At 47.2% G+C, this 13,503-nt stretch overlaps 1 protein-coding gene across 2 annotated transcripts in view; it reads left to right on the top strand.

Moving 5' to 3' along the window:
- The first annotated feature begins 2,418 nt into the window (after nt 1-2,418).
- The window catches only part of Ppm1f (protein phosphatase, Mg2+/Mn2+ dependent 1F), a 29,957-nt gene continuing 18,872 nt past the window's right edge, over nt 2,419-13,503 (top strand). The window contains exons 1-4 of one of the 2 annotated variants that reach the window (XM_046421162.2): nt 2,429-2,498; nt 2,979-3,048; nt 8,208-8,479; nt 13,091-13,233. In XM_046421162.2, coding sequence (XP_046277118.1) covers nt 8,277-8,479; nt 13,091-13,233 — 346 coding nt within the window. In that variant the 5' untranslated portion in view covers nt 2,429-2,498; nt 2,979-3,048; nt 8,208-8,276. Of the gene's footprint in view, nt 2,499-2,978; nt 3,049-8,207; nt 8,480-13,090; nt 13,234-13,503 lie in introns of both variants that reach the window. The other variant, XM_046421161.2, reaches the window with a different exon arrangement.

Below are 13,503 nucleotides of genomic sequence, written 5' to 3'. Positions count from 1 at the left end.
AACCCTACTATCACTGCAAACCTGGCCTCTAGGAACAATGGACACAAGGAAGGAATGAGGCCTGTTTAAGGTCAGAACTGTCTTCTAAGTAGCCCTGTTCTGTGAGACCACCACAGAAGTCAGTAGCTGCAGGGCAGCCTTTCTGAAAGAGGCAGGATCTTGCAGACCAGGCTTCTCTGTCTTTGTACCTGGCTTACAATGGCTGGGCCTGGTTGTCCAGCTGATTTGTCTTGTCAAAGACTATTGCCCTTTGTAGACCCCATCTTTGTCCCCTTGAGATCACGGTTCACATTGGCACTAAGTGCCCTATGCATGTGTGTTTCATTGAGTGTGTAGCATCCTTCCAAGGCTATGGGGCAGAAGACACCACTGACCTGCAACTAAAAAGCCTCTCTTGTTTCATTCCCCATGAAGAAACCAGCAGCTAAGGGAGATCCAAAGGCCCCCTTTCAAAGGCAGCACCACCCGGGCACAGGTTGGCACACACCTGTAATGCCAGCAGCTCAGGAGGCTGAGACAGTAGGATCATGAGCTCAAAGCCAGCCTCAGCAATGGTGAGGCACTAAGCAATGGTGAGACCCTGTCTCTAAATAAAATACAAAATAGGGGTGGGGGATGTGACTCAGTGGTCGAGTGCCTCTGAGTTCAATTCCTGGTACCAAAAAAAAAGCACCAGGTGAGCATCCCATTGCAAAGAGCCTGCAAAGTCAGAAATGAGGACTCTCCTGAGGTTATGTGTATCATCCATAATTTGAAAGTCTACAAGTGACCTAATCCTGTCTCATTAAAATGAGTCTTGCCTTATGTGTGGTGTGAAGAGATGAAGGAAGGTACTTGTGGATGGCTGAAGTCCTCATGTGGCAGGAGCAAAGTATTCAGAGCAGGCATTCAACACAGGGGAAACTTGGAAACAAGGAAAGAGTTCAGGCAGAAGTGGGAGGAAGACCCAGGGCTCAGCATTCCAGGAGCCCCTATCTAACCCACCTAGCCAGGGGCATAGCCTTGCTGAAAAAGCAGAAAATTATGACCTTGGTATCCAGTTGGGGTGGGTGATATTGAGAGATTCCTTTCACAAGGGTGAAAGCCAAGAGCCAGAAGCTGAGGCGTGATGGAATGCAGACAGTGAGGCGTTGACAGAAGCCACAGGGCACAAGTAATCTCACAAGCATGTTCCTGGCCTAGAGCCCAATGGAGCAAGTTTCTGAGGTGTAGCTTTGCCATCCTCTCTTATCTGCCAACCTCAAGTGGAATCAGTGCCTAAGAGGCCAATACGGCACCCACTAAGGAAGCCTGCAGGTATATCAGCTTTCACAGGCACCACACTTTACAGTGTGGGAAGGCCTGTCTCACACACTGCCTTGCCTGAGATTTTCAAACTTCACACTACAGCTATTCTGACATCGGTAATTTGGGCATAATGATCAATACTGGCCCAGGGTCTCAGAACAACCCTAAGACAATAGGTTGGTTGCTGTTGTCCCCACTTTTATGGTAAGGAAACGGGATCAGGTGAGCTAAGAAATATGCCTGAAGTCACAGGTTAAAAGAGGTAGCTCAGGCCAAGCGCAGTGGTGCATACCTGTAATCCCAGCATCTCATGAGGCTGAAGCAGGAAGGATCACAAGTTCAAGCCAACTGGGCACTGAGCAAGGACTTGTACCAAAATTTAAAATTTTTTTAAAGGAGTTGGGATGGGCTTAGTCATAAAGCACCCCTGGATTCTGTCCCCAGTACTGAAATGAAATAGGGAAATTATCCTGAATTATCTGGATGGGCACAATGTTATCACAAGGGTCTTTAGAAGTAGCAGAGGAAATCATCAGAGAGATGGCAGCAAGATAAGGGCTTGAGTGGCCCTTACTAGCTTTGAAGATGGGGGAAAGGACCCCAAGCCAAGGAATGTGGGTAGTCTAAAAGCTAGAAAAGGCAATGGAAGTGACTCTCCCTAGAGCCCCCAGAAAGGAACATACACTGTTAACACCTGCTCTCAGCTCATTTGAGACCATGGGGACTTCTGACTGCCAGAACTGTAAGATAATAAATCTGTGCTGTTTTAAGCCTTTTGTTTTGTGGAAACTAACATGGCCTCTAAAAGTACAGTGGCTCCCAGGCATTGTGCTCCTGCCTCTCATGGTTGGGTCAGTCCTGGGCAGTCTGGGTTTGCATCCCTGCTCTGCCACATACCACTAATTGATCATATAAATGTATTAACTTCTGGACACTAAAAAGTAAGGATTACTTTCCCGTGTCGTCCACACAAGGCTAGAAAAGTGTTGCAACTCCGCTGTGAGTGACGCGCAGGTGCTCGCCTAGGGTGAAAAAGCCGCAGTCACTGGGCGCAATACCGCCAGGGGGCGGCAGAGGCCTGACCCCGCCCGCCCATAGGCCCGATTGCGCCTGCGCGGAGCCGGAGGCGGCCCGGGACGGGAAGTGGGCGGGGCCGGCCCAAAGCAGCTCGCGGGACGCTGGGCCCTGGGCGCCGATCCGCGGGATGGCAGGTGAGGCTGGCGGGGACCTGAGGGTGAGAAAGCCCAAGGGTGCGATTTTGGGCCCGACAGAGCTGGAATGAGGGTCAGGTGGGCGCCCAAGGTGCACAAGGGTGAATTGGGGCTGAGGAATATGAGGGGAGGATACAGGGTCTGGGAAGACAAGGAGGCCAAGATGAGGATCGAATGGAGGGACCCAAGAGGTATATAGGAGTCAAATGGGATACAGAGTAAAGGGAGAAGCTGGGGACCTGAAGAACCCGAGGCGAGGAATCAGGGGGCTGGGGAGCCAAAGGCTTGGAACTGGGGGCCCTTTGGGCCGGCGGAGGTGTGGCCAAGTCAAGGGCCAGGTGAGGATCCAGGGCTGTGAGGCAGAATGAGGTGCAAAAAGAAGGCACGCCCCCATTTTTAAGGATCCAGCCCTTCCCCCAGCCCATCCCACCCACCAAAAACATGAAGGCCAGGCCCACTGCCCTGCCCCTACCCCACCAGCTCAGACACCTTCGTTGGACCACATTTCTGCCTGAAGGCCCCTACCTCCGGCTCCCCAAGTGTATTTAAGGTGAGTGTTTCAGTTGATGTATTGCTTGGGCTGCAGCCGCTCTAACCTGATTGTGTAAGATACAACTTCAGGCATGGAGGCTTTGAGCTCCACCGCTGCAGCTTGATGATCTCAGGCAAGCCCCTTAACCTCTCTATGCAATAGAGAGAAATGGCACCTGACTGTAGGGATTTTTGCACAGGATCTAATACATAATGAGGCCCAGTGGATGAGAATGGACTCCACCAAAGCCTTTTGCCCTACAGTCCTCTGAGTGAGATAGACAGTTAGATAGATAGGTAGATAGGTAGATATATATATGGTGTGTGTGTCCCCTCATGGCATTCCCTGAGGCAAGTTCTGTGGGCTAAGCTGTGCTCCCACTATGGGGAATAAAATGTGAGGCTGTCTGACCCTCAGGCCATCTTTAGCTCATATCTGGCTTTTATGTCCATATCCATCCTATTATCAAATTTTACTCTTTTCCTCTTGTAACTCATTGAGGTGGAAATGGCAAAGTCACCAGGCATGAGAAGGCCCAAATTGAGTCCTGCATTGCAACTTCCCACCTGTGTGACCTTAGATGGGTGCTTACTCTCCGAGAGCCTATTTTGTTGTATGCAGCATGACCTGACAGTGTGTACTTGCCAGCATAGTTATAAGAGGGTAAACAAAATGAGTCCCACTTTATTTTTTTTTTAATATTTTATTTATTTATTTTTAAGTTTTCGGTGGACACAACATCTTTGTTTGTATGTGGTGCTGAGGAGGATCGAACCTGGGCCGCACGCATGCCAGGCGAGCGCGCTACCGCTTGAGCCACATCCCCAGCCCCCACTTTAAATACTACTTTGAAAGCTCCACACAGGTTCATTTGTAGAATTCCTTTGTGATATAACCCGATACCAACCCTGTCTTTAAGACTTGTCTGCTGCCCACTGTGCTGGGAGTATTTTAGTTTCCTCTTTAAAGGTACCAGGCCTAAGGCTGCATGCATATCTCAGGCCAGGATGGCTGTTCACTCTTCTCTCTACCATCACATCACCTGCTGAGCAGAAAGGACCAGGGTGGGCTCCCTGACCATAGGGAGTTTATCTATCAAGAAAGTCAAGTTTAAAAGAAAAGTGATGGTTGCACAATAGCATGAATGTGCTTAATGCCACAAAAGTGTAATCAAAAATGGTTAAAATAGGAACTAGGAGTGTAGCTCAGCAGGAGAGCTGTACTTAAGCCCTGGATTCAATCCCCAGCACCAAAAAAAAAAAAAAAAAAAGTTATAATGATAAATGATAAATTTTACATTATGTTTATTTTATCATAATAAAATATATATGTAGGAAAAGATGTGGAAGGATTTACGTCAAACTATTCTCAGTGGTTATTTATGAATAAAGAAATAAGATTCTTCATTGTCAGAGAATAATACTAACAACACTGTCATAACAATAGTGGTGCAATTTCCTTTTCTAAGTGTCACTATTTTTTCCCTTACCTAGGTTCAGAAATTAAGCAAGACTCAACAAGTACTTTGTCTGTACCACCTAGAAAAAAAATGCATTTGTACAAATATACATTAGTTGAGCCTATGAGTCAAAACTGGCAAGAGAAAAACTTCAAATTTAAAATAAAAAAATACTTTTTATAAGTCAGAGCCATGGAAGACAACATGCTAGACCCCTGGGTGGGGAAGATGTCAGCAGAGCTTTGTAAAGTCAGAGAGATCTTGGCAGAGTGGGGGCAAACCAACACAAAGAGCAAAGAGACTGTTATTGATTTAGGGCAAGGAGGTAGGGGGCTACCTTAGGGATGTAGACACGGAAATGAAAGGAGGAGCCACAGAGAACTTAATTCCAGAGTTGGTGACCAATGAGGAGTGCACCAGGATCAGGAAGGAGTCAGAACAATTTCCTAGCATTTTAATCACAGTGACTGGGGACCAGGTTACCCAGCATGAATCTCAACCAGAGAGTTTGGGCACGTCACAGACCTTTTTGCCCACACCTGTAAAGTAGAGATAATCACAGCAAGGTTGTTAGGAGTGTATAAGGGATAACACAACACTCAGAGACACAGTGCCCCAGAGTGCTGGTGGATGTCAGTTGGGAACACCCTTCAGGCTCATCAGTGTGGCTGCCACCTGATGAGAAATGCAGAAGATTCTGATCTGGAGCCAGAGAGTTATGTCTGGCCAGACTGATTGAGGCAGATGGCACTGGGGGGGTGGGGGTTGGGAGCTCAGTGTCCCTCTCATGCCCACCAAAGGCCCTTGGTGACTTGCACAGACTCTTAACATATCCCTCTCACTGTGAGCCCTTTATTATTTGCCATTTGTGAATTGTGAGGATACCAGTGAAGTCAGGACAATCACACTCGGCCCCAAATCTCTTGGGCCTATCCCCAGTCCCACCTTCTCCCCACACTCTGTTATCCTGCTGCTGCCTGCCAGCTGGCCACCACCCTTCTCCTGAGACTGTCTCCTCCAGTGATCCTGAAGGAGCTCGGAGCCCTGGCACTGTCTCCTGCCTGTCTGGTGACTTTCAGGGCTGCCCCTAGTTCCCCTTTGAGTTAACAATTTCTCCCTCCCATCACTGTCTGTGCCTTCTATCTAGGTTGTGGGCTTCGAGGGCAGGGATATATTTATTGCACCTAACCATATGGCATCCATCAGATTTGAGATTTATTGGGAAAAGGAAGGACAAGGAAGGAAATTTCTTCTTGTCCTTTATTCCAGCTGGGCCCAGGGAAGGCAAACTGTGGCCTGGTTGTTATCCTTACCTCCAAAATCCAACAATACAGAAACAAATCTGGGTGGTCCCAGCAAGCAGGATGACTTTGGGCACTCTGTCTTTCTAGCAAAAGTAGATCATTAGTGCGGGGCCTGAGAGTAAGCCAGCCCATCCTGTGCACATACTGGCAGAGCTTTATACATGAGCATCATCTTGTCACACTCCGCTGTCCCCTTCCCCAAGCCCCACTCAGCATGCATGGTTGTTGAGGTTCATGCTAGGCCCTGTGCTCAGGACAGTGGGCACATGGGCACAAAGAGCAGGCAGGTGGCCAGGCATATGATGAACTTGGTGGAGTTGGAATCTGTAGTGCTGCAGTGCAGAGAGGAGGGGGCCTGGAGGCTAGAAAGGCACCTGCATTCCAGAATGTCTGGCAGACATCATCTGCATATGAGGTGGAACGTGGAGGGGTCTTGAATTCTGTTCTTGTCCACAGGATTTTTCCATCTGGGGCCTCCTGAATTTATGGGGTATGATCATGCTGTCTTTTCATTTTGATGCTAATCATAAATTTACATAAGCACATTTAACTTAGCTGGAGATTTCAGGGCCCCTAGATCACTAAGCATTTCAAGGGAGCCAGGCCTATAACAACACTGGCAGTTGCTTGGGGCAGCTCTGCATTATGCACATTCTCTCCCAGGAGGCCAGAGCAATTCACAGGCAGAGGAGGGGGACTTGGCCTCTTCTGCTCAAGGATGCTAAGCTTGCTGGGAAATTCCTATCATCTTGTCTTCTGGGCTTTCCTGCAGCTCCACTGAACCCAGCTGGCAGACCCCCATGGACCCTCTTAATTCCACCCTCTTCTTCACCCCTACCAGAGCTCCCAGCCTGCACTCAGTTCTCCATTTCACAAAACCTTACCTTTGTGGTTAGAATGAAAATGTCCTATTCCCATCCTGATTTTTCTTTCTTTGCTTTACATTCTTTTTCTTTTTACCTGCTTGCCTTTTGTAACCTGGACTACATTTTATTGGGAGTAACTGTGAAGATTGACAGTGAATTTAAGTCTATCCTCATAACCTTCAATAAGTACCCCTATTTCTGCATTCTTTCTATATATTCAAAACAAATTAACTTTCAATTCCTATCTCTAAAAGAAGCGAGAAGATTTATGGGGGTTTTGTTTTGTTGTGGTAGTGGGTATTTGGTTTTTGTTTGTTTGGGGGTTTATTTTATTTTTTTTCTGGTTGTGTTTTTTGTTTGTTTTCTGCAGTACTGCAGTGAAGCCAGAGCCTCAAGCATGATGGGTAAACACTGTACTACTGAGCTACATCCCCAGCCTGTTTTGTTTTTTAAAAGCAGTCTCTCACTAAGTTGCATAGGGTATCTTCCAACTAGCAATCCTCCTACCTCAGCCTCCCTATTACATATGTGTACCACTGCCTGGCTTGGTTTTATGTTATTTTAATTTACCTCGATTCACCCTTTTTCTTTTTTTTTTAATTATTTTTTAACATTTATTTTTTAGTTGTAGGTAGACACATAGACACAATACCCCCATTTTATTTCCATGTGGTACTGAGGATCAAACCTAGTGCCTCACACATGCTAGGCAAGTGCTCTACAACTAAGCCACAACCCCAGCCCCTCACTTCATCCTTTGCATCCCAGATCCTGAATTGATCAGATATTTAACCTGGTTTTAGGGCCCTCACCCACAATCCACCCATATTTTTGTGTGCCTCTCCTAGCTAGGGATTCGGAGGCCTGAGCCTATTAGATATCATTGAATAGATTTAATCACCTCCCAAAGTACCCTCATCTGTCCTGAGTTATTAACCCTCTGCTTCTCTCTTGCCCATACCTTGGACAAGCCCAGTAGCCTCTGAAGAGCAGCTCCTTCCTGCTCCTACCATGGTCCATTTCCCAAATAGCACTGGACTGACTTATCCTACTTGTTGGCTCTTCCCTTCCCCAGTTCATCTCTGTAGCCCTAGCAGTTCACCACTTCAAGCACATGGACCTGATGATATCACTTTCCTTACCTCAGATCCCTCCAGCTGCTGGGGTCCCAGGATCAGGTTAACCCCATTTACCTGCCTAGATAGCCTAAGCTTGGCATCCCTCTTTTGCCTACTCTGGCCATTGCTAGGCACACTCTGCTGGGAACATGCCTTCTTTCTCTGTCACTTCTTCAAGGTGTCCATACAGCATCAGCTGGCATCATCTCCTGAGTCCCCTTCTCTGGGCACCCATGTGTCCCCACCCACATCAGAATGCCAGTTGGGTTTGTTTGCTCCACTTGTGTTTCTGAACTGTGAGGCACAGGGCTTGATGAAATCCCTGCCACACATTGGTCACAAGTAGAGGAGACACAGCAGGACACTTGCACTCTGCATTGTAAGGCACCTGTTGTCCTGTAATTTTGCTGACTCTGACATCTCTCCCCAGAGTGAAGACTGACTGGAGACCATCTCACTCCACACCTAGCTCTAAGCACCTACCCGGGATGCTCTGGGCATGGCCTCTGGAGCCCCACAGAACAACAGCCAGATGGCCTGTGGTGCAGAGATCCTGGGCTTCCTGGACGCACTCCTCCAAGATTTCCCAGCCCCACTGAGCCCAGAGAGCCCTTTGCCATGGAAGGCCCCAGGGACAACACTCAGCCAGGAGGAGGTGGAGGCCGAGCTGGCTGAGCTGGCCATGGGCTTCCTGGGCAGCAGGTAGGCCTATGTGACCTCAGGAGACTGGTCAGGACAAGGAAGAGGGGCACAGCATGTCTGCTATATGCTGACCTTAACCCTACCTAAACCCTATGACAGCAGTGCAGGGTTTTCCCGCCTTATCCACAGGGGATACATTCCAAGACCCTCAGTAAATGCCTGAAACCACAGATAATACTGAATTCTATGATTTAATGCTGTCTTCTTTTAACTAAGCACTTATCACATACTGTGACTATAACTTACAATTTGAGATGCAACAACAAAACTAGCATAAATTTCTTTTTCCTCTTTCACAGTTCCATAGATAGAAGATTCTTTTATATATATATATATATATATATATATATATATATATATATATATATATATATATATATATACACACACACACACACATACACACACATATATATTTTAGCGATCTCAGCAGGTGATTTTTTTTTTCTTTTAAGTTAGGAACTTCTACCTTTTCACATATGGCACTTTATGGATTATCTTTGGTGTTTTAAAATTGCCAGCATCACTACTCTTTGCTTTGGGGCTATTGTTAAGTAAAATAAGGATTATTTGAACAATTGCACTGCAATACCAAGAAAGTCGATCTCATAACCAATATAGCCACCAAGTGACTAGCAGGTAGTGGGTACACTGAAAAAAAGGGATAATTTGCATTCCAGGGAGCAACAGAGCAGGATGGGAAGATTTCATCATGCTACTCAAAGTAGTACATAGTTTGAAAGTTATGAGTTCATTTATTTCTGCAATTTTTTATTTAATATTTTCAGACCTTTGCTTCCTTGCTACACATTCATCCCTGCCCACCTATGATAGCCTGTTTGCTAGGATTCCAGCACAGTAGATGACATGCTTACCCTGTGCAGTATGGTAGTGGGTGTTGCTGAGCATATGTACACCAGGGCCACACCTACCCTGCAAATCCACAGCCCCATAGCTTAGGAGGCAATTCTTCATGACCATGTTCCACAAGGAGTGAAGCATGTGCAGTCTGTTGTTGGCTGGTTTGGGGGAAGTATTTTAGAGACAGGTGGCATAAAGTGAATGAGCCCCCAGGGGTGGAGCTGAATGTAGGAGGTGAGGGAAGGGCCCCTAAGTTCTGCCTCCTCAAGAGGAGAGGTAGGAGCACAACAGCAGCACTCGGGAGCAGGGAAGTAGAGAGAGTTCTGAGGGACAACAGCCACTGGGCCTTCTATGGAGATAACAAGGAAACTTTGCTTTCTTGGGAGGCTCAGGGATGGCAGGGAGGAAGCCAGCCCAGGGGGATTGAATTCAGCATGGTGCCTGCTGCCACATGGCCTGAGCTGGTGATAAGGTAGGACCCCGGGGCTCACAGGGTCTTCAAGCTGGGGCACAGGTGCAGGAGAGGGCCAAACCACAGCAGCAGGGCCTAGAAGGGACTCTGGTGTGAGCCTATGATTCCCAAGTGAGAGTTAATAGAGTACAGAGGAGGGACTAGTGGAGCAGGGGGAATCTAGATAGAGGGGACTGGTTTTGCTTACCACAGTGAGGTGGACAGTGGCAGCAAGCGGCCTGGCCAGGGAATGGCTGAGTTGGGGTGCAGAATCTTGGGTCAGAGGGTTTCAGATATGAGGAGAAAGGATCAGGACTTGTTTGAGGTGGATGTTAATGGCTAGTGATGGGGTAAGGAACCAAAGGCCCCTCAGGTCTGGTGGCACACAGTTCCCTGGGGGCCTCTTAGAAACCACCCCCCCAACCATATATTCACCTTAATATACCTTAAAGCATATCATAAAATGTAGTATTGTAAAATCATATATTTTCCAACCACCTTCATGAGTTTAAGTTATTCTTTGTTCTTCTCTAGTATTTTCTCATATACAGACATGAATGTTCTTAGGTGTAGTCATTACACACAAACATGCTTACATATGGTTACTCATACCTCATAGACCTCCTTTGTGCTCTGTTTCCCATCTCCACAGCCAAAGTTTAGTCCCTTGGGCATGAAGGGCTTCCAATATATTAGTCAACAGACTGTTTTTCAGATTGTAAATGACATCCTTTCTGAGACCATCCAGAAGTCAGATCCCTGAGCACTTGGGTGTGCTAATTTTATGTCCTGTCTTCCCTTATTAGTAGCAATTTCATTGTCACATATTTGGGGCCCCAAGCAATACATACCTTATACTTTAGTTATTTAGAAACACATCTCTACTGCTGGACTGGAAACTACTTGTAACCACCCAAAGTGGTGGGACTAGGGTTTCTTGGTATCTGGGTCCATTCTCTGAAGCATCTTCCAACCTAGATTAGGAATCCCACCCCGCAGGGACCAGAATTAGGGTTGACTTTCATGTTGTAACAGACTCAGGACTGAGGGCCTCCAGGGCATATGGGTGGGACCGTTGGATGAGGTGGGAGGGGTGTCCGGGAAGGGGATGCTGGTGGCCAGTGGCCAGGCATTGTCTGGGTCCCCATAGCCGGAAGCTGCCTTCCTGCCCCCAGCAGCGACAGCAATGGGCAGGCAGGAAGCTGAAGCATGACCTCACCAGGACCAAGGAGAACCCGCGCCCTCCTGCCTGCCTTGAAAAGGGAAAATCCAGAAGTTGGCAGGAAATCCCCAAATGGTGGAGGAATTCATTTCTCTATCTTAACTGGTTTGTTTGTTTGTTTTCCTTGTCTTTTTTTTAAAAAAAACATGTTAGGGATCAAAACCAGGCTTCATACATGCTAGGCAAGTGCTCTATCACTGAACTATCCCCCTAACCAAGCTGAATGTTTATCAAAGGTAGTTCCAGAGGCTTTGCCCTGATTCATGCTCTCATTTTTTTTTTCTTAAATCAAGAATTCATCCCACTAGATTACAGAGACCAGCAGTAAATGCACCCAGCCCCCACAGGATGTGATCAGTCAGGGTATTAGAAGGTCCTTGTTCTCTGGCTAAAGCTGGAGTGGCAGCCAGGCACGGTAGTGTGTGTCTGTAATCCCAGCTACTTTGGAGATAAATAATTGCAAGCTTGAGGCTAGCCTCAGCTACTTAAAAATTTAAAAATTTCTAAAAGGCTGAGAAAGTAGTTCAATGGAAGAGTGCCCCTGAATTTACTCCCTAGTACCACTAAAAAATAAAATTAAAAGAGCTAAATATGTAACCCAGTGGTAAAGCACTTGCCTAGCATGTCTAAGGCCCTGGGTTCATTCCCTGGTTAACCCCCACTCCCACCAAATAAAAGGAAAGAGAGCTGGAGTGTTAGCCCAGCAAGCAATCACCCACTGTCCCAGTCATGCCCCCCCAGGAGGAGTGACTTCTGCCTAGAAAGCCAGGGCTTCAATAGACATGGAGTTTGAACAGGGTCCCCAAGATGCAGAGCCCACATAGAGAAGTGTGGCAGGTATGGAAAGGTGCACTAATGCAGAATTTCAGGCTGTCTTCCCCACTGCCCTCTTCCTTGACCATAGCTGGCTTCAGTCTCCCTCCCCAAAACTCCTCCCTTGGTTTGCCATTCGTCCCCCTTATGTACTGCCTCCTATTAAAGCCCCTGGCTTGAGGTTGACATTTCCTCCCCTCCACTTGCCTTCATCCTGCCGTGACTTCCCTTTCCATCCCACCTACACCTACTTGACTCCGGCTCTGTTCTGTGACCTTCAAAGCAGTCAACCCAAGACTTGCTTCTCAGAATTATTCCTCCATGGTCCCAGGAGGAGACACCTCTGTGATCATCCCCATTTGTCTGTGTCCTACCCCATCCGTCCAGGGACCCTGTGAGCTATGCATAGCCACTGCTTCCACCAGACTCATCTTTCAAATGCAGCACCCAGGTCCCACACTCCCTCAATCAGCTTCCTGAGCTGCTTGGTAAAAAAAAAGCACCACAGAATGCAGCCTAAACAATGGAGATTTATTGTCTTAACAATTCTGGAGGCTAGGAGTCTGAGATGAAGGTAACAGCAGGGCTGGTTCCTTCTGGTAATTTGTGAAGAATCCCTAGAATTCCTTAACTTATAGTTTTATTATCCATATCTCTGGTTCATGTTCACACAGCTTTATTCATGTGTGCATATCTATGCCCAAAGTTTCTCTTTTTTATAGACATCAACTATATTGAAGTAAGAGCCCCTTCTAATCCTATATGACCTCATGTTAACTAATTCCATTTGCAAATAAGGTCCTATTTTCAAATAAAGTCCCATTCTGAGTTACTGGGGGTTAGGATTTCAACAAATGAATGGAGAAGGGGACCAAATTCAACTCATAACATGCCCTAACCCCTGGTGTCCTCAGCTGGTTTCGGTTACTCCCTCTCCCCTCCTGTGGTATGTAGACCAGGAGCCATCATCTGCTCGAATGTCAGGAAGTTTTCCCCACCATCAAGGCCACACATCTCAGCGACACCTTTTCCTCACCAGCCTCAGCACTGCATTCGGTTCACACAGGTTCCAGTAGATGATCTGCTTGTTGTGTGAACATCCCTTCCCAACTCCCCAAGGACACAGGTCCCTATGCTTATTGTGACCCCACAGCAGGGTGCAAACTGTCATCTCTACCTCTGGAAGCTCTGGGTTGGGGAATGCAAGTTCATGGGCTTCTGTTGGTGAGCTGCCCTAGCTTTACCTTTTATTTCTTGTCCCAAGGAATGCTCCACCATCACTTGCTGCAGCTCTGACCCATGAGGCAATTTCCCATCTGCTAAAGACAGACCTTTCCGAATTTAAGAAAGTGCCCAGCCAGGAGGAAGAAGATGAGGAGGAGGAAGAAGAGAAGGTTCCGATGACCTGTGAGTTCTCTTTCCTCTCAGGTGACCCCAGAGCTGCTTAGCAGGTGACAGAATTTAGGTTGATATTGTGAGAAACATATTGATCAGAGCTGCAAAAGAGTTGGCACTGGGTCACTCATCCATGATAAGGTGGCAGGATCCAGGTGCAGACAAAATGTAACACTGCAGCACAAACCCAGCAAGGGGAGTATGGCCATCAGGGTCCTGCTCAAAGTCAGCCAAGACAAAGTATTCAGTGGACACCAGGCCCCCTTCTGTGTCCCATCTCCC

This window comes from Marmota monax, unplaced genomic scaffold, assembly GCF_021218885.2.
Source record: "Marmota monax isolate L192 unplaced genomic scaffold, Marmota_monax_Labrador192_F-V1.1 WCK01_AAM20220418_F8-fsc00157, whole genome shotgun sequence".
Taxonomy (NCBI): Eukaryota; Metazoa; Chordata; class Mammalia; order Rodentia; family Sciuridae; genus Marmota; species Marmota monax.
The sequence above is the reverse complement of the archived record's forward strand: the minus strand, read 5'-3'. Positions and strand labels throughout refer to the sequence as shown.